Here is a 21944-nt window from a genome sequence, read left to right as displayed (position 1 = left end):
TCTAAAATTTAGTCTGTGACAGCAAAAAGATATAAAATAGCTGAAATAGGCATCTAGAAACTTCATCTCTGCTCAACATTTTCCAACAACATTTTTTTCAACAAAAAAGTAACAAATAGCCGGAGATGCCAAGATTTACTGTTTAAAAGTTCCAATGCCACCTAAAAAAGTTCTGTCACCCACTATAAAAGATAGCTTTTGCCAGTAATCAAACGATATGCAAATGCCAAAGAGTCAATTCAGAAAATAGTGGAAAACTGTAAATGATTTTGAGGAATAGGATAATCATAGTCATTACGTCCATATAGAACATCATGGTGTGATACTTTGGACATCAATTATGACTTTGTTCGAAAAACCAAAGCACCAAAGTTGGGAAACAACACACTGGACATACAGCAAAAAATGGCTTATATTAATATCTTTCTCAACAAATGACCCCAGAGTCATTGAAAGACTCAATTTGTAATTGAAACCTTTATCATTCACCAATTTTTGGATCCTTAGAAAGCTGATATCAGCCTTTAAAGATGTACAATTCCGTTTAAGCGTCTCATAAGAGAGCTGCTGAACTCATCATAAATGACACTACACATTTGAACAGCAAAAAGAGGAAGAAATATGGTCAACATTCAGAAGTTAAAACAGCACTTTATGAAAAAACTGTCAAAATTCCTGAAACTAGCAGATTTGAATTGAGATTGTCAACAATTGAGAAGATGCCTCAGTTATTTGTTATAATGGCCGGTCATTTTGAGACATGATGAAAAAACAATAATAATAACTACACAAATGAGCAGGGAACAATTATTTACACAACGTTTTTTCCGGAAATTGTCAAAGCCCTTGAAAGCACTAATTTAAAAAGTTGAGCACTCAGTATTAGCAATTATGTCTATATAGAGACACAATAAAAAAATGACTGCAATCCGAAAAATTGTTTAGCTTTTCATGACAACAATACGCATCTCAGTCTTCAGAAATATTAGTTGTCAAATGAGGGAATTGTAACCCAAAACTTTGTCCTTCTATAATGCAATTTTCTGCTTTTAAAATAGTTTTGCCGCAAACCAGGAGAAAAAGCGAAATTAAACGACTGATTGCCGTAATTGAACAAAAACTTCAGTGATAAACCGAAATTTTGTTCACACAACGTTTTTCAGTCCACACCTTAAAAGAAGAACAAATTTATTGACATACAAGTATGGATGTTTCTTTTTGATTCTTTTATCAATCTTTCTCGTCAATTTCCACAAGATGGACGCCAATTACACTATTTGCACTATTTTAATGCAACTATAACGCAAGAAAAAAGAAGCGAGAAAGAAATCGAAACAAGTAAAGCACTCCTAGAAATTTCTCCTCAAGATTTTTCATCTTTTGATCTTTTATGAAGACAGCCTGTCATACAATAGATGATTGATCAACGAATATCAACTGAACCTCATAAAAACTAAGCAAGAGCAAATTCCTTGAGGGCTAGAGAAACAAAAACTATTCTCAAATATAACAATTACAGATCAATTATACCTGTAAACACTTTTCGATTAAGAGTTCAATAGTCCCCCTTCAACAAAACAACAAAAAACAGCTGAATTATGAACTAAAAAAGAAGAAACATTTCAACAAATCTAAAAAAATATTGAGAAAACGTGACAGTAATTTACTTAATACAATCAACTTTCTGTGTTTTGGACAAATTATAAATTCACTTTACACAAATCCAACATTTAGCAAGACCAAACAAGCAAAATAAGCAACAAAACAAAGTAAACTTTGCTTCTAAAATCTTTCGAAGAAATATACCAAAATTGATCAAATTTTAGTTTTAACAGCAAATTGATGTAAAATAGTTGAAAAACGCATCCAAAAATTTTATCTCCGCTCAAAATTGTCAAACAAAAAGTTTTCAAAAAAAATATGCAAAAGCAGGAGAACATCCAAAATTTTATCACTCAACTTAGACGACAGGTTTTGACAGTAATCAATTTATATCTAAAAACACAAAAGTCAATTTACAAAAAAAAATTTTGGAATAATTTGGAGGAATAGGATTATCATAGTGGTTAGGTCAAAATTTTTGTCAAAAAAAATTCCAAATTTATTGAATTGGTCAGACATGAATTGAGATCCTTAACAATTCCAATGATGCTTCAGCAGTTTGCCATAATGGCCGCTCATTTTTGAGTCATAGTGACAGAACAATGACAAAAACTTCACAAATGAGCAGGAAACAATTAACTACATAAAGTCAAATTCATCGCTTAAATCGTTAAATTTGATCCCTAAATAATCGCAAATATGTCTATATAGAGAGTCTTTCGGATTTTTTTCCTATATTTTGCGTCATTTTCCACAAGATGTAATGCAATTTCACTATTGGCTGCTGATCTATGAATGCAATTGTAAAGCAAAGTAAAAAAACAACGAGAATCAAAATGAAACATGTAAAGCATTCTTTCAAGAAATTTCTGCACGAGTATTTGATCTGAAGATAATCTGTAAAAAATTTAAGGATTGATTTACTATATTCAAATGAAACTCAGAAACACTAAGCAACAAATAGTTCCCAGAGGGCCACAGAAGTAGAAACTATTTTCAAATATCAAACAAAAGTTTCAATTAAATCTGTAAAAACTTTGCAATTAAGAGTTGAATGGTCTCCCTTCAACAAAACACCAAACAAAATTCAATGAAGCACTATAAAAAATATATGAGAATAAAGAACAACTTGAAAACAATCACTTTGTATAATCAATTTTCTCTGATTTGAACAAATTGTAAATTCAATCTAAACAAATCCAACGTTTATCAAAATCATAAATCAAAAAACGCAAATATTCAACCAAATTTTTTGTAAAACATTCAACTAAAAAAAATTTAGTCTGCGACAGCGAAATGATATCAAATAGCTGATAATTGCATCTAAAAACTTCATACCGGCTCAAAAATTTCATTTCCAACAAAAAATTTTTCAACAAAAAAAAAACACAAATAGCCGGAGATGTCATGATTTACTGTTTAAAAAATTCCAATGCCACCTAAAAAAGTTCTGTCACTGACTCTAAAAGATAGCTTTTGACAGTAATCAAACGATATACAAATACACAAGTGTCAATTTACAAAAGAGTGAAAAACTGTAAATGATTTGGAGGAATAGGATAATCAACGTCGTTAGGTCCATACAGAACATAATTGTATGTTACTTTAAACATCAATTAAGAGTTTTGTCGAAAACTTAAGTGCCAAAAATAAAAAACAACGCACAGGAAATTTTGCAAAAATTGATTTTTTTACTAATATCTCTGTCAATAAGTGACCCCAGAGTCATTAAAACTCAATTTGTAATTGAAACCTCTAACATTGATCGGATTTTTTATCCTTAGGTCCCTGATATCAGCTTTTACTTTAAAAAAACTTTTGCATTATGTTACAAATATTGCAAAAATGGCTAGCAAAATCCAAAAATTGAGAGAAACTGAAAAACATTTGTCGTGAAAGCCAATAAAAAGAATTTGAACAATAAAAAGAAAAAAAGTTGGACAGAATTCAGAAATAAAAACACCACTTTTGAAAAAAGTTTCAAAACTCTAAAAATTAGCAGATATGATTGAGATTATTAACAATTGCGGAAATGCCCCAGTAGTTTGCGATAATGGCCTGTCATATTTAAGACATAGTGAAAGAATAATAATAATAACCACGCAAATGAGCAGGAAATAATTCATTACCTAAAGTTTTTCCTAATAAACGTCAAATACGTTGAATCCGCTAATATTAAAATTTGAGCACTGAATAATAGCAAATATGTCTATATAGAGAGTTGCTCCGACTTTTTTGAAAAAAACTAAGCGAAATAATGAATTAAGAACCGAAAAACTACTTGATTTTCCATGACAACAATAGGCGTCTCAGTCTTAAGAAACGATAATTGCCACTTGAAGGAATTGTAACCCCAAACTCTCTCCTTCTAGAACACAGTTTCCACCACTTGAAATTATATTTGCCGCAAACCAGGAGAAAAAGTGAAATTCAACAACTGATTGCCGTAAGTGATCAAAAATTTTACTGATAAACAGAAATTTCGTTCATACAATGTTTTCCCGCCCCACCGTAAAACAAGATAGAATAACATTATTGACATACAAAACCGGGTATTTCTTCTGGATTACTTTATCAACCTTTCTCGTTTCAACAATTTGCACAAGATGGGCTCCAATTTCACTTTTTTTCGGCAGACTTGTTATCACCATTGTAATGCAAAATAAAAAAGAAACAGAAACGAGAAAAAAAATGAAACAAGATAAACTTATTCAACTAAACTTAGACAACTAATTCCAAGAGGGCCTCAGAAGCAAAAAACTATTCTCAAATATCACACAGACAGTTCATTTACATCTGTAAATATTTGGCGATTGGGCGTTCAATTGTTTACCTTCCACAAAACAGGAAATAAAACAGTCGAATTAAAAAATAAAAAGAAGAATTATTCTGATAAAACTACAAATTTGAGAAAAACGCGGCAAAATTTTACTTAAAACAATCAACTTTCTTTGATTTTAACAAACAATAAACCAATCTAATTGAATTCAATGTTCACCAAACTCCAAAAAACCTAATATGCAACCAAACCAAGTACCCGTTGTCTCCAAATTTTTTCCAAAAAAAAAGCAAAAACCACCAAAATCTAGTTTGTAACAGCAAAATGATAACAAATAGCTGACTGAAAAAGGAAAACTAGAGAATTGATCTCTGCTCAACACTGTCAAACAACAAAAGCGATAGCAATTTTAATTGGTTTTATTTTGCAACGAGCCACTTACACTTGAAAAATTATATGTAAAACTAAAAAAAAACGAAAAATTGTTTTTTGAACAAGAATTTCCCTTCGCTCTACAAAAATTTTTTGACGCCTATTTCTCTTTCAATCTCTTGTTAGCTTTCTTGCTCTCTCTCTCTCTCTCCCTATCTCTCTCTCTCTCTCTCTCTCTCTCTCTCTCTCTCTCTCTCTCTCTCTCTCTCTCTCTCTCTCTCTCTCTCTCTCTCTCTCTCTCTCTCTCTCTCTCTCTCTTCGAAGTAATGCATGAGCAACACTAACTCCATTTTTCTCTTCTTCTGACCCTTGACCAACAGATTATCCCAAAATTTTGTATTCAACAACCTGCATCCTTGACTCTTGCATCCTGTATCAGGGAGACCTAAACGATTAAAATCTTTTTGCCCTAAGAAATTTGTAAACAGCTCTTAATTCATCTCCGCCAAAAAATTACCATTCCAATAATCCTTATTTACTGCAGAATGCATCGCAGCAGAAAAGTACCACTATTAAGTTAAATAACAAAAAACTAACCCGCAAAAACGAAGAATTTTTCACAAAATCTTTGTTTGACGTTTTCATTTGAAAAAAAAATCTGTGCTTCCAATGAAAAAACACATAGTGAAAACTGTTTTTTAATCTAAATTTCTTACTCTGCTTCAAAAGAACTTAATAATAAAATATCCATTCTTCTCTCTTTTTCCTACCCTTGGAAAATTCTGTCCTTCTACACTTCCAAATTTGTTCTTCGAATCAATTTTCTCGAACTCTGTTTACCTGCAGAACTTCCGGTTGTTTTGCTTGCTCACTTATTTCGCTGTTAAAAAAAATTAACCGTTCTCATATACTATTACATAACTTAGAGAATAAAAAAACAGTAATTTAATCTCTAATAATAAAATGAATTAAGAAGAATAAAATGCAATTATTTCTTTATACAATACACAAAAGTGAGCCCAGAACAAAAATTTCTCCGTAATGCAATTGAAAACTCTAAAGCATGCAAGAAACAACGGTGAAAAATTTTCTATTTATGAATAAAATTTTAAAGTAAGCAATAAATTGACAAAATTGTTTCCCAATACCTCGACCTATTTGTCATTTTTCCCTCAATAATTCTGTTTCATGCAAAAAAACTGTGTTCAGTTTTGCACTAAAAATGTTCCGAGTAAAAGGTGTCCTGTCAGTAACCAAGGATTGATATATAGTAAAATCATGTCAAAATACCTAAAACCAAAAATACAACTATAGTATTTATAAAATACTCTAAAATCGACAAAACAGCCCTAAATTAGCTTTTAACTACCATTACATACCAAAAACTTTCAGAACACTGTCACAACCAAAAAGAAACAGATAAAAGCAAGCAAAAATGTGAAACAGATAGAAGCAAGCAAAAAGAAGCAAGCAAAATATAAGTGAATGAATAATTCAGGTTGCTGGCCGAATGTTTCTTCAGTCACTTTTCTTGCCCTCTAGAATACTTTTTCACCCAGTGATGCCACTCCAAATTTTTTCTCGGATTTCATAACTACGATCCCAAGATTCTGATTTAATTTTTTGTAAAGAACGAAGATTCCCGGGTTTCCTGCTAAACTCAACGAGAACTAAGATTCCCGCGTTTCTTGTTGATTTTAACGGGAAGAACCAAGAATCCTGAGTTTCCTGCTGAGTTTAACGGGAAGAACGTAATATTCCCAGGTTTGGTAGCGGGATTCGATGCACTGATGGGCCGGTTCAAATTCACTTAAAAATTGGTTTCGGAAAGTATTCTTCTCCAATTTTCCTTTTCGAGGACTCGAGAACCATAACGCCTCTTGTAGCCGTAAAAACAGAAGTTCACCAAAACTCCTTGCGTCGTAAAAAGACAACGCTCGCCTGATACATTTCAAACTCGTTGAAATGTTTCAAAAATCAGAAATATTGAAAGAGAGACTTTTTACCTTTTAAGAAACAGGTCATGTAAGCACTGTCCTGGACAACGTTGACAGTTGCGTAATCCGTTGGATATTCAATTGCGTAACATTGATAAGGTGGGTCTGATTCGTAGGGATTCTCCATAACAGCAACAAAAGAAGAAGCGCTTTCCTTAACTTTGGTTGCGCATTCTCGCATATTTGCAAATTCTCCTACCAGTTGTTTGTTGTCATCCAGAACGCCCTGAAATCTGACGTCGGCGAGGAATCCGTGAATGCAGGGTGTGTCTGAAAATCGTACCAAATGTCAGTTTTTTCTCACAGTATCAATAGTTATAATTCCTTCCATTCGGTCAGCACAGCCGCTCAACACTTAACCGCGCAAAATTGTGACGGGGAATTGAGTTTCCTATAAAAACTTTATATTGGCATCTGTCTAGTGCCACTACTTAAGGGGCTTTGCAAATCGTTATCAGCGCCAAAATGAGCACAACGCGCAATGAAAACCCGTACCTAAAGTTCAATGACTATCAGGACTGATTCAGAACAACTTCAGAGAAATTTTAAGTTTTAGTACTGATTCAGAAAGATTTCAGAATCAACTGTGAAGTGATTTCTGAAATTCTCTGAATCAGAGCAACATTCAGAGAAAATATTCTGTTTTCTTCTGAATCAGAAGATAATTCAGAATGAATCACTGAATTAGCTCTGAATCAGAGAATTTCAGTGCAAAATGTGACCTGAATTAGACTCTGATTCAGTACTGAATTCGGCTGAGAGTTAGGTACGGGAAGTATTATCAGTGAAGAGGAAGAACCGCTATAGTTTATTCATGCATAGTAATGAAAATTGAAAATGAAAATGAAAATTGTCAATATTGGGGGGGCTCTGTATTTTAAACAGTTTATAGCGTGTTTTTCAAAACATTTGGGAACTTAATACAAAAAATGAGACGTTAAATGCTCATAAGTATGAGCATTATTGTATATAAAAACTAAGAAAACCCGCCAAATTAATTTTGCAATTATAAAAGAAAATGCCCACCTGCAAAGAACAACAGAACTTTTTTCATCAAAAGAAATCTGATTATACATGTTCAGAAATAAATGATGACAGAATTGAAAGGGGCAAAGGTTACTAAAGGTTGAACAAAAGCAAGAGATAAAGAAAATTCCAAACAAATTTTTGCGCATATGAGGAGCATTTGAATATGCAGAGGTTGCTTAAGAATGCCGGAGAAAATAGAATGAATACTAGAGGGAAATTACTGTCACCTTTAATTCAGGCCTGCAATTAAGAGTGTTTCTCAATTATTGGCTGCTTCAAATGAATTTTGTTTTCTAAAAAACCAATTGTGGTTATTTTTCATTAAATTATAATAATGGCTGCACTTTGGAACAAAAAAGACACAGAACAATTTTTCCGACTTTGTAAAAAAAAATTAAAAGGAATTCTTCTTGTTGATTTTCTGATGACTTGAAAAAAATTTTCTATTTTTTTCCTGCATGCCAAGAATATAGAGTACAGGTAAATGGAAAGTTTACAAAAATGTACAAATTAATTGATGAAAACCTCAAGGAACCCTCAGAGCTTCTCTACTTTTATATAACTGTTTTTCGGCAGCATTGAGTCAACAGAAGATAAAAATTCTTTCGTCGACAAAACATGAGATTTTTCAGAATAAAATTGAAATCTACCACAAAAAAAAATTGAGAAACTTGGCTCGCACAATTAATTAAATACAACTAATCAGACAACAAAATCCTTAGAAGGCAACAAATATATCCCCTTAATTGTGAATGCCATTGTGTTTATATTCGATATCTATTTTTTCCCGAAGTGATTGCACAAAACTAATTATGAACGAAACGTTTTTCTTTCTGCAACAAGCATCGCTAAAAGAAGAAAAAATGAAGTTTTAAATAAATGTCAAGGTTAATTAAATTTTCACTAAAACTCTTAAACTTAACAATTAAAAAATAGAGAAAAAGAAAAGCAAGACAATTTTTTTGATGAATTAAACACTAGCTTATGAATTAACCACTTTCAATCAATTTAGGTTTTGCAACAAATGGATATTACAAAATCTCAATTTTTGAAGCATACAAAATACAAGGCGGCTAGTTAATTTGCGTTCGCACATGATGTTCCGACCCGAGCTCATCTACATTTTTGACTAAATTGTCAACCAAATTAAGAAATAAAAATAGATGTTTGAGTTTCAAACAATCGTTACACAACCTATCTACTAATTGAATTACATAATGCCATGACTCATTACAGCGCCATTGTGATCTGACATCAAAGACTATAAAAAGACAAAAAAAACAAACAACAAAATTTCACGGCAAAGACTCAATTTCTAATTTTAAAAGCACCTAGTAACAACGTCAAAAAGTAGTCAGATAAAACCTTAACTACACAAATTTACTTTTTCTTAAATATACCGCAGATGGAGAGTTTTCTTAATGAGACTAGGTAACAAGCCACAAAAAGAACGAACAGTGAGGCGAAGATAAGAAATTTTTCAACATTTCTTACACCAAGAAATGAAAAAAAAATTAACTAAATAATCCATGATAAATTAATAAAAAGTTATTACAAAACCAAAAGGACCTGTCTTTGGTTAGAAAAAGCCATAGAAACTCAAAAAAATACAAACGATTTGCGAACACACAAACTATTGCTACCATTAAAATCATTAGCTATCATCTTAATATTATGTATTTTTTATTTCAATTGTTATTTCTACTAATTCAGCTGAAGGATTTACACTGAGAGATTAAATAAAATTACTTGGGCCACATTTGAAAATCCTTGGGATCTGTTATTACGCGATTGTTCTAAAAGACGAGAAAAAAAACACAAAAATTGGCCACTCAATAAAAGTTCAGAAAAACGCATATCGCCCAACAAACAAAAATATTAGTGAAAAATAATATCAACAGATATGTTATTTCTTGAAATAGAAGAAATAAGATTGGACCTCTCATTGATGAAAATAAGTTACAATTTGACGGAAAGAACAGCAAAAACTGAAAAATTGGGAAAATATTTCAAAATGTTTATCAAAGCTTTAAGATTATTCGCTATAAACTGACTGCTTCAGGTAATATCAATCATTCAATCCTCAATTACAAGCCTATAAGACCTGTCATCAATTTGCGGCTACCTAAAGAACAAAAACAGTAAATTCAAGAAAAAGATGAGCGAGAAAAAATTCGAAGGCATTATAAAATGAATTTTTCACTAAAAACTCTTCTATTTTCTCTTATTTTTTGGACCAATAGCATTTTGCCTTTTTTGTCAATATAATTTCAAAAAATCAACAACTATGAACAAATACGGAACCACGAAATTTTCGAGGAAACACGTATTATCAACGCCATTAATTTATGCTTCGGCCTCGATGGGACAAAAAGTTCGTTTGCCAAATTTATTTCAGCAGTAAAACCTTACAACAAGTTATTGACTATGAAAACAACAACAGAGACAGGCAAAAACCAAAAATTCAGTAGAGAAAGGCCAGAAAAAAGGTCGAAGCAATTCAAATCGTAAGCTCTTCTCTGAAAACTTTATCTATGATCCGCTGAAATTCTTCCCTGAACCAATTGGGACTATCAGCAGTAGGATGATGTAATAAGATTTCAAGAGGATCCAAAAAAAAATAAAGTACCCGAAAAATTAAAAAAAAAAATAAGAAATCTCCTGGAATTAAATTTTTACAACTAATAGGTAGAAGATAAAGCCGCTAACCAGATTAGTTTTGGCTGCAGTTGAACGAAAAAGTATTCTGATAGTACTGACATTGACCAGGACTTCACGAAAAAAAATTTAAAGGTTGGTTAATGTTCAAAAAAAATTTTCGAAAAATTATTTTTAAATTCTCAACAGCCATAAATTTCAATAGTTTCCTACGGAAGTCAATAAATACTCTCGAAGGTGCCCCCATGTGAGTACATTTGTGTGGGTCATGCATAGCTAATCAATAAGATATCACAATAAGTCTTATGACTATTAAAACAAAAACAAAAACAGGAAAAAACCAAGAATTCAAAAGAAAAGTGCGAGAAGAACGTGTCGAAGCCATTTAAACTATAAATTTTTCTAAGAAATTTTTATCTTTGATCCACTGAAAATCTTCTTTAAGCCAATGGGAGATATCAATATTTGGATAATGTGATAAGATTTCAAAAGTAATCAATAATACGAAAATATCAAAAAAAATTTTTTAATTTTTTGAAATCTTGTGTCATTGAAGTCATATATCCAATAGTTAGAAGATAAAAGCGCTAATAAGATTAAATTTGGTTGCAGTAGGAAGGAGGAGGGTGCTGTCACCCCTGTATTGAATTACAGTTCACGATAATAATTTTATGATTCTTTAATGTTCAAAAAAATTCAAAAAATTATTTTTTAAGTCTTAACAGCCATTAGCTGTCCCCTCAAAGCACTAGATATGTTCACTTAATGCTCATCATGGATCATATTGCACTGTCAATGAATCCATGCCATAAGATTCAAAAGAATTAGTAAAACTTCAAAAAGCAATTTAAAATTTTCATTTAAAAATATGAAAACTCAGAATCGAACCCAAAAAAAAACATGCGCATTTCCTTGAAAACGTTAGGAACAAAAAATTGATCCATTTTTTGGCGTGAAATTTAATTTTGAAATACAATTATTGTAGAAAATATTTAATTTGGAGAAAAATACACTGAAAGCGAACAAATATCGGGTGTTCACACAAAAAAACTTCAATCCTCGATAACTCCTCGAAAAAAATGAAAATAAAAAAAATCTTTTTATTTCCGTATTCTACGCTAGACGAGCTTTTCAATGATACCACTCACATTTCTCTACGACGAATATATCGATCGGCCAGAACTGACTGAACAAAAAAAAGCCGTTTGAGTATATAGTTCCTCCCTCCCCCCCCCCCCCCCCCCCCACAAGTGGGGTCGGAACAATAAAGCGAATTACAACTTTGTAGAAAAAACTGAATTTTAATTATAGTGGTCATATTTAGTTGTAAAACTTTAGAAAGTTCAGGCGCTCAAATATACAAACCATTTTCGATTTAGATCTAATTGGCAAATGTGTTTAGAAAATGTTCGGTCTGAAAAACTGATCGTTTGTTCTTTGTTCAGGGATTGTCTGCTCACGCGTTGATTACCTGACCTGACCTATACTTTTGTAGAGCTCTTTTGAATCATAAGCTCGCTCTTTCGAATCATGAGACCACGTAATCGATTCGTATTCCCAATACTTTTGATAACATCACTTTAGCGAGAACAATACTTCCTATGTAAAAAAGGTGGATTCAAAAGAATGCATTAATTCGGCCCTTAAGATGACTATTTGTGCCTCAAAGCCCTACAAAATCGAATTGTGCAGCCATTAGGAGAGAACAAATAGCACAATACAGTTTCCTACGTTTAAAATAATACTCAAATTTAGCTTTTGATGACAAAGTCAGTCACACGATTTTTTCATTTTTGTTTTTACTCATGTCTGCATTCGTGAAAACTTAAGAGCTTTAGTAAGCCAATGAAACTATTGAAAATAGTTTTTCGTTTTTTAAAGACACCCAGTCTTTCCTTTTTGTGTGTTTTTGTGAAAATTTTGTCAGTTACTTTTTTCGGTATAGTTTTTGTGAAAGCTGTTATCGAAAATTAAACCTTACAAACAAACAAAGGAGTTTCAGCATTTGTTAAGAGTTAGGTTTTCCCAGACCTGAATTGAACTGTGTAATTGAATGAATTGAATGTTTGGAACTGTGTAATTATATAGTTTTCACGTTTACGAATTTCTGAGCAATTGATAAAAACCACAAAAACCGTTTAGATCTGGGCTGTAAACCACCGAAAATGGACAGTTGAGTTGCAGCTGTTGAGAAAATTGATAAAGCCCGCGATGATGGCGAGCCAAGCAGTAAGTTTTTATAACTTTAAGAGATAAAAACTCAACGCAAAATTGGCAAATAATTATTTATTTTTGAGAAACTAAAAATTTTTGTCTAGAATTGATCTTTTTCGCAATCATTTCAACACTCGAGTGTTTTGTTAGACGCCCAGCAATATCGGGACTGATCTTGATCAAACCATGAACCCTCATGATAAATTTTTTTAGATTTTAATTGGGCGCAACATTATTTTCAAAAAAATTTCCGCTATGGAAATGTTTTTTATGAAAATTACGGACAAGAATTTCAAATCGGGTCTCAATTAATGACAGACACTGTTAACAATAAACGAGACCCAACGATATAATATTATGGTTTCAGAGATAAGCTCATGGTTTTTATGGCTCTGACCAATTATTTTTGTAAAATTTTTGGACTTCTTGCGTTGTGTTTTCATTTCTTATGTATTTGTAGTTCAATAACCTGATTTTTTCAGTCGTTATCTAATGTCTGTTAAGACTATGAATATATTTTAAACTCAATAGAAATAGGTGGAAACTGATTTCGTGTGGTGTATAAATTAATGTCGGTAACAATTTTATAATCAAATAATGGTTTCTTTATTTTGGTACTACGCACTTTAATTTTTCTTTTTTTTTCTTATCATAATTGCATATTTTATGAGTTCAGTTTGTTTCCTTGCCGAACTATCACACTATTGACAAGTCCAATTAAAGAAAAGCAACGTAGGGAAATTGTACAACGTTGGAAAAAGGCGTATCTGGATATGTTTTTGTTGAATCGTTTATGTTCTTTGGGCTCAGACACATTTATATCGCAAAACTATGTGGGTTTTCGATTTTGCCTAAGTTTGTCTTTCTTTTCGTTGTTATACGCCATCTAGCTAACTGCGATAGATCTTAATTGTTTCTCCAAGACGTATAACTCAACCGAGTTTAAGAATTCAGTTTATAGCTGTTTGTTTCAACGACTTTCAGATAAAATTATAACAAAATTTCATCTGTCTCCATTTTGTTTTTTTTTGTCGCCATGTAACTCAATCCCACTCAATAGAAGTCTCAATTACTTTTGTTAAATCAACAATTATTTTTTGCTTTTGGTTATGCGTTGTGACTGATTGCTTCGACCATTGAGTTTCTTTAAAAGATTTCGAGATATCTATACTGTTCAATTTTTGGGTTTCTTTTGTTGTCGTGTCTAAGTAGTGCTTTTATAAGGCAGATTCGTTGATTGTAAGATGAAAGGAAAAAATTATTTGCAGTTTTTTCAGGTAGCTTCTTATAATTATAGTGCCTTGAAAGTTTCATGTTTTGAAGTTGTTTGAAGTTTTGGCTTCTTTAAGAATTTGCTTTTTGTGGGCTGGTGACTTGGTCTCATTATTAACATGTCAACTTGGTTTCCTGAGCTGTTGAAATTTAATCAATCGCTTTTTGTTGTAATCGTAAATCTGTTGTGATTTCTGAAATTATCGGTTTTCAAAAATAATTTTGAAATTTTGAGCTTCGTCTTTTTTAAATAGATTTTTGGTCGATTTGTAGCTCAGTCTTTGCGAACCCGGGTCACATCCCGTTTCCAGTGAGCTAAAAATTATAACGGTTTTAGCTTCAAGTATCTATTTCGCGGCTTCGTTGCCATTTCTACTACGAGATTTCGTAAAATGTTAGATTTTTTATATATTTGTGCATTTCAAAGGATTTTTGCTTTCCTTATAAATAATAACAATAATCGTTGGTCCCATTGGCTTTGAAAATTTGCACCAGCGAACATTGGATAATGAAATGTCTCATTCGCTTCCTAAATAGATATAAATGAACATTTTAGTGGCCTCAGTTGATATCTAATGACAATAATAACTGATGGAAAAATAATTTTGAACTTCGCACCTATTTGCTGTTTTTGTTTACCTGTTACCCTGTCGTATTGGGGACAGGTCCCATATATTTTCTAGTGAGAAACAGGTTAAATTGTTTTCGTTTTTATGTGATACGATTTTGATTTTGTTATGATTTTTTTATTGATTTGGTTATTATTTTTCAATATAGATTTTATTATAGATTGGGTCGTGAATAATGTTTGTTGTTTGATTTTTAAATTGGTTCCTTTCTAGTAGTCATATTATCTACAACTTTTATCGGCCCTCTAGCGTGTCATTATCGTATTTCATTGGTTGTTTATTGAACGATGTGTATGTTTTTGAAAGTTTTCTATCTTTTCATCATTTGGTAGCCAATTAACTCAAGAATGTGGATGAGCGGTGTCGAAACATTATGTGCGTACGCACATTACCGAGCCTCCTTGTTTATTTAAGTGTCGTCTTTTTCGGTAGTTTCTTTCTAATTAGCCGAAGAAAGGGCAGAAGGTCACTTCGGCTAGCGGAAATTGATGACCAGCCTTGATCCGCAAATTTTTGAAAAAAATTAAACTTTGGGCAATCATTGAACAATTTCTCTTTTTTGGAGTGCTTTTTATGCTATTTTCAGAGGTTCCGTTCTCTAAAAGCTTATATATTTGGCCTTTTGGCAAAAGCTCTGACTTTTGTCAGTCTATCAGATCAATTCCAAAAAAAAAACGACCAGATATAAAAATGGCGTTGTCAACCTATATTGCGTATGAAGAGACCGTGGTCAAACGAAATTGGCTACGGAAATACTGCTTAGTGAATCAATTAATAGAATTTAGATTTTCCCTCTGATCACATTCTTGTTCTCTGTAAGTTTATCTTGTGACATTTTTACATCTAATTTGTTTATCAGTTTGAGTCAACATTGGAAATTCATAAATCATTGATTAAAAAATGCCAGAACAGAAGGTCAACTTTTACAGCAACATTTAACTTTTGTCATTCTAAAAAGCACCGATTCTGCTATTAATTAGAGCAAAACCTTCGACAACCGAAACAGTGCAAAATTTAGTTATAATTACTAACTTATTACAAGCCACTCGGTTGGACTGAAGAGATCGCTACTGCCGAAATTGCCAATTCGTCCCGTTTCCATGTAACAACTATCGGAGTCAGAAGCCCACGCCCTTGCATGGAAGTCGGCTTCCAAAATGTTTCGCGTATCGCAGATGCTAGCAAGGAAACATTTCCACGATCTCAATAATTTATCTATCAATTGATATCTAGTTATGGCACAAAAAAATTACTTTTCTCTGTTTCAAGGTAGTAGCATATTCAAAAGATTAATCGCCACTGATTGTTTACTTACGATAACAAATCCAATTTATCAGTTTGAAACATTATTATCAAGTAAATATTTTTTCCTGCTGTTATCGGTTTTCATGTTGTCATGGTTTTGTAAATTATAGGCTAAAACAATCTTTTTGTTTGCATGAAAGCCAAGCTCAATTAGCCCAATTTTCTTCGTAATTCAGATGGCAGCAGGAAACCAAAATTTTTAAAATTAATTAACCCTGGTTTTCAGCCTTTAATTTTGAAAATACGATAACAATTATGTGAAAAGCATTATGAGGAAAGGATCGTCAAGGTGCTTCAATCATTTTGTTTTAAGCTGGTCATTTTTGCAGACAACCTTCAGGTCTAATTCGAATAATGACTGCGAAAATATTTTCTTTTTTCAAATACTTCAAAAAAGCACTGTTTAAAGGTCCTATGAGTTAATTAACATTATGCACAGATGTTCTTAAGTTATCACTGATTGCTAAATGTTCATTGAGTTGACCGCCATCATTTAAACATAAACTTAGGGAACAACCAGAGTTTTAATCATACGAAGCGCGAGTATAATTGGAGTTATAGCAAGAAATTTTGATAGTTTCTGATTTTCACCTATTATTTCTGTCTGAAAAGCTGCTATTAGATTCAATTTTTTGCGCTTCTGGAATTTTTTAACTCTTGCAAATGGAAAAAGTGTAGTTTCTGAAGGATAATTTATCGATAAGCAATAATTTATCTGTTATTCGTTAGCCATGGCATTTTCCTGTTGCTTAAAATAGCCGAGAGACAAGCAAATTATTTCAAATTAATATTGAGCATATTTTTAAAAAATTTTGCAATTAGCTTATCGACTCTACTTTATTTGCTTAGGTCCACACTCTAGTAGAATTAGGTCCACGCTTAGATCCACTTAGCGATCTACAGGTATAAAAGATATACAATCAGCAATGGCTTGCAAAAGCTCCTCATAATTTTTTTTAATAGGTAAATCATAAATTTATGGTATGCTTGGTTGGAGAACTCATGGTTGCAATCATTTCTAAGTTCAGTGGATTCTCAGAAAGTTTTCTGGCGATCAGCCCTGTGCCCAGAAATCACCATGGTGCCCACATAACTGGTTTTGGCTTTTGTTGCTAAGAATTGTCGATTAGTTACAATAGGAATGTTAGAATTTTTTTGATTGGCTTTAGGAACAACACTTTTGAAGTTGTTCTAATATCATTTTTCCAAGTTTAATAATCGTTCAAACCTGTTTTCTTTTTTGCATGCGTATAATTGTGTACCATGTACAGATACATTGCTTTTGAGGGAAGTCAAGTTTAAAGCTTATCTATGTCAAAAAAAAGTAGGGATAGACTGATTGAGCTTTGTCTGTTTTTATAATACCTCTTTAGAAAATTATTTACTGTTAAGAGGATATTTTTCTCAAATATTAACTTAATATTCTTGACAAACCTTGACAACAACGTCCAAACCATAGTTTGAGAATTCAATCAGGACAACTCTATAAAATGAAAACTATAAGTTCTGTTAAAACGTATGTCAGTTTGGATTGCCAATTGAAATTGGAATTCAGAAGAACAATAAAATTAATTTTTTATTGTTTGTGGACATAAGGGGCTCAACCATTATATATTAACGCTGATAACCAAATCTTATTGAAGGATTTTTTTAATAAAAAAGAAACTGATTGTTTTGCATTCATAATTGTATTCTAGTAACCGAAATGTTGATATCTTAACTGCTTAGAACATTTGTTAAGACTCATTTTTATATATATTATTTTTTAAAAATTTTCGACCCAAATTTTTCTAATGAACACTTGATACCACTTTCTTTGACTTCATTTTAATGTGAACAGTTAAATGGTTACTTTCAAAGCTATCAATTCTCCTCTTAACCCACAGTTAGCATTGCAAGAGTTGTCAACAATCGCTATTACCCAGATTGAGTTCCACACCACAATGGCCTTTGATCAGACCATCCCAGACAAAAGTGACCTCTGATCAGACCAACAGAACGACAGGGACTGGTTTGTCCTCTGATTAGACTATTGTGCGCTCGAAGCTCCGTGTGCGCTTAAAGTGCACTCGATAACCTCCTCTGATTAGAATATTGTGCGTTTGAAAGTCACACCATGATTAGACTAATTTGCGCTCGAATCCGCATCTGATCAGACTGAAGTTTGCTTGAAATCACATCTGATCATACTGAAATAACCTCGAAATTGCCTATAATCAGACTAAAGTGCACTCGAAATCACCTTTGATCAGACTAAAGTGCGCTCAAGATAGTCTGATCAGAGAATGATTTCGAAAATGAAAAAAACTTCTCAATATCGCTAAAATGAAATCATTTCATAAAAGTTGATGTTTTCAGTCTTACATTCAACTAACGAAAAGCCAACTCTAATAGAATTTTCAATGAAAACAAAAGCCAAGTGCGGACAAAAGTTATTGAGTATACCGTCAATTCATGTTTTAAACTAAAAAGGTGAACTTAGACAGCTTTGCATACAGACGTCTGGATCTACAGTTATTCAGAATCTCTTTAAAAAGGGACGGCAGTTGCTGATCAGAGTGCTGAGCAGAACGCTGTATTGCTGACTCTTGGCAGAGATAACATCTGACTGTAAAAAATAAACACAAAAAACGAGATAATTTTTGCTCGACTTTGCCTCTGATCAGACAAGTGTGCGCTCAAATCGGCCTCTGTTAGACTAGTGTGCGCTCAAAACTGCCTCTGATCGGACCGTCCCAGACCATAGTGGCTGATCAGACAAGTTCCAGACCCTTGTCCAGAAAAAAGTGCGCTGGAAACTTTTTCGAGACCATGTAATTCGAGCGCACCGAGAAAATGTGTGGTCTGATAAGAGCTCAATTAGGTCTGCCCCCTTCAACCTGGGAAATCACTGTGGACAACGGTGATAATGTGGAAAAATGTAACAGGATGTGGACAGCAGTGACGAAATCTCGCGCAAGGAAAGATATCATTCTTTAAAGTAAAGTACATTTCTAATTTTGAATCAAGCACGAAATAATTTGGCTGCAAACGGAAATATGTAAACAGTTCAGAGCCTTTATCATAAAACATGGTCGTTAATATCAGTGACATTTTCGAGTAATTTAATTTCGCTACGTGGTGTCATCTGTATGCTATTGCAACTTTGGTGACGAAGAGTGGCAAGGCGCATCGAAGACCTCTTGCTGTGAATAACTTTGCTGTTATCTCAAAAATTTTATTCTCTCAAAAAATATTTAAATGCTCGAGATCTAATTATGTGTCTGCGATACTCGCAGAGCAAGATACATCTTGTAAATTTTCAGCCTACGGGACTAAATTCTATGAAATTACATCTTTAAGTTGTTTGATATTTACGTAATTGAGTTTTTAGTTTTTTGACAAGGATCAGTAACTATCAATGGCATTTTTCATTTCATGAGTCACAAAGATCAATTGATGGAAAGCAAATTTTGAACGAAGATGGTTCATTTTTTGATATCTACGGAAATCCAAAGTTGATAAGGCTAATAAATCACATAGAGCACAAAACTTTTGTTCAGTTTGTCTTCTGTAGATTTCAGTATTTCAACATCTATTTTTTTTTGTTTTTTTAACCGTTTTAGCTTGAACGAAGTCTTTCATTTACTTGACAGCAGCTTCAGTATCTTCAGCTAATGTTATCTAATATTAAGGCTAAAAACAGGCTAACTCTGGAGAAAATAAAATATTTTAAGCAAGGTCACTTAAATTTGCTTTAAGTCACAAACAAAAGTTTATACCCTGCTCTAAGTACCCGAGCGAATTATTGCAAACAAAAAGTGATGCTATCATTTGAACAGTATATCAAAAACAAGGAAATGTTTCATCCCTCACGTCAACAGCAGTCAAAACTCCTCCTAATGCGGACGGACTGTTGAAGAGTCTTCCAGTGATGCTGTAAAACACCCCATTGGCGGTGAAATAGATACCAGATTTATCCGCGACGGAAGTACCTGTCAGCAAACAAATGAAATGTTTCCATTTCACAGAACCCACTGAGCTTCGATATATTAGGCTACATACTTGGATACTATATTTGGATATAAATAAAAGGACACCGCTGTTCTTGGCTACAGGTGCTCACTTTTAACACTTCTTCGTTCCCAAGTATCACCCGGACCGAACTCCAAGTTTATATCAGTAGTACTAGGCAAGTCTAAATTCAAGTCTTGTTTAGCTTCCCAGTACTGGGAAAGTCTAAATACAAGTCTTACAAGTCTGGCAAGTCTTAACCAAGACTTGGATAACACTTGGAAGTCGATTCCCAAGTCAAAACCAACTTTTCAAAAAAATTTCGAGTGAAAATTTCGAATTCAAAAAAATTTCGCAACGTGCCACGATTTTTGCATTTAGTTTCCCCAGTTTGCCCCAACTTGAACGTGCCCCAATTTCAGCCTGTACAGGAGCCAATGCTGCCCTCTGTTTTTTATAAGTGTGCTTTTTTAATGGGTTATGGTGTGTATCGAGTTATTATAGAACGAGCATTAGCTAACTCGGATCGACTGGGGTCAACTTACCCTCTACTCGTAGGCCGGCTAATTTTGACGTTTTTTTTCGGCTGTTTTTGACGTTTTTTTGGCTATTTTTGACGTTTCCCTGGCTATTTTAGACGTTTTTTTGGCTATTTTTGACGTTTTTTTCGGCTAATTTTGACGTTTCCCCGGCTATTTATGACATTTTTTTCGGCTATTTTTGACGTATTTTTCAATTGCCAAGTCTTAAATCAGACTTGGATTTAGATTTGCCAAGTCTTAAACCAGACTTGGATTAGACTTGCCAAGTCTAAAATCAGACTTGGATTAGACTTGCCAAGTCTAAAATCAGACTTGGTTTTAGACATGCCAAGTCTAAAACCAGACTTGGATTTAGACTTGCCAAGTCTAAAATCAGACATGTATTAGACTTGCCAAGTCTCAGCCCAGACTTGGATCTTGAATGCCAAGTATAAAAAGTGATATGATCATGGTTCTGAATCAGTAATGAAATAATACTTGAATTTAGACTTGCCCAGTACTGAAATTGACTTGGCGTTAGGACCGGGCAAGGTTAGGATTTTAACAATTTGGGCTATTTAGCTACAGATGGCTAGATTTAGTCGACGATATCCAGTACTGAGCTCCTTGGCGGTTCCCGGGTAGAGGTTTTTGGGTAAATTTTTTAAATTTCCAAGAGTTCACCGCATGTGAATTCACCGCATCTGATTGAAATTCACAAGAAATTTCACAGTTTACTGAAAAAATAATTCACCACATTTCACCGCATTTCTTACAAAAATTTACCGCAAAATTCATCGCATTTCTTACAAAAATTCACCGCATGTGATTTCCAAAGTTTACTCAATCTGATTTAAATTCACAAGAAATTTCAAAGTTTACTCAATCTAATTTAATTTCACAAGAAATTTCAAAAATGACGCAGTCGACTAAGCAGTTGAGGACATGCAGGCGGTCAGAAATTGGAACCCGTGTGGGGGCGATTATTTTTTGTAAGAATACTGAGAACGCGGTGAAAATAAAAAATTCACCGCGATTGACCGCATTCACCGCAAAAATGTAAAAAATTCACCGCGATTGACCGCATTCACCGCAAAAATGTAAGAAATACGCGGTGAAAATTATATTTTTTCACCGCATTTCACCGCATTTCTTACAAAAATTCACCGCCAAACCTCGACCCGGCTTATAGTAAATACTATATTATGATTAGTTCAATTATCTTAGAAATTTTAACACAGCCTTAAAGCGGCACCATAGAAATCTTTACACGACCTTAATGGGGCAGCTTGAAATCTTAATACGGCCGTGTAATGCGTCGTAGTATACTTGACCAGGACTTAGCACCGTTTTCTTCAAAGACTTATAAAGTGCAGTACTTCGGCCATAACAAATTTTCCAATTTCGGTCAACCTGGGTTGTTTATGTAAATTTATGCTAATATCCAATAATTAAACGTAAAGGGTGCCAGAATAATAGGTATGAGTTTAGTATTTTGTCGCATCGTGTTTACAAGACACTATAAACAATAGCTAAGACACAAAGTGCCAAAATAACCATGGCCATTATTACG

General features: G+C 33.1%; 1 protein-coding gene across 1 annotated transcript in view; it reads right to left on the bottom strand.

The window, feature by feature from the left end:
• Positions 1 to 21944, bottom strand: part of LOC142350481 (uncharacterized) — a 111517-nt gene that overhangs the window by 27167 nt on the left and 62406 nt on the right. The window contains exons 15-18 of the mRNA XM_075402332.1: positions 19713 to 19831; positions 19486 to 19520; positions 15585 to 15730; positions 6760 to 7020 (exon numbers count right to left, since the gene is read on the bottom strand). Of these exons, the coding sequence (XP_075258447.1) occupies positions 6760 to 7020; positions 15585 to 15730; positions 19486 to 19520; positions 19713 to 19831 (561 nt within the window). The remainder of the gene's footprint in view (positions 1 to 6759; positions 7021 to 15584; positions 15731 to 19485; positions 19521 to 19712; positions 19832 to 21944) is intronic.

Source organism: Convolutriloba macropyga, chromosome 12 (genome assembly GCF_964194025.1).
Source record: "Convolutriloba macropyga chromosome 12, txConMacr16.3, whole genome shotgun sequence".
NCBI lineage: Eukaryota > Metazoa > Xenacoelomorpha > Acoela > Convolutidae > Convolutriloba > Convolutriloba macropyga.
This window is presented reverse-complemented; position numbering and strand designations above follow the sequence as displayed.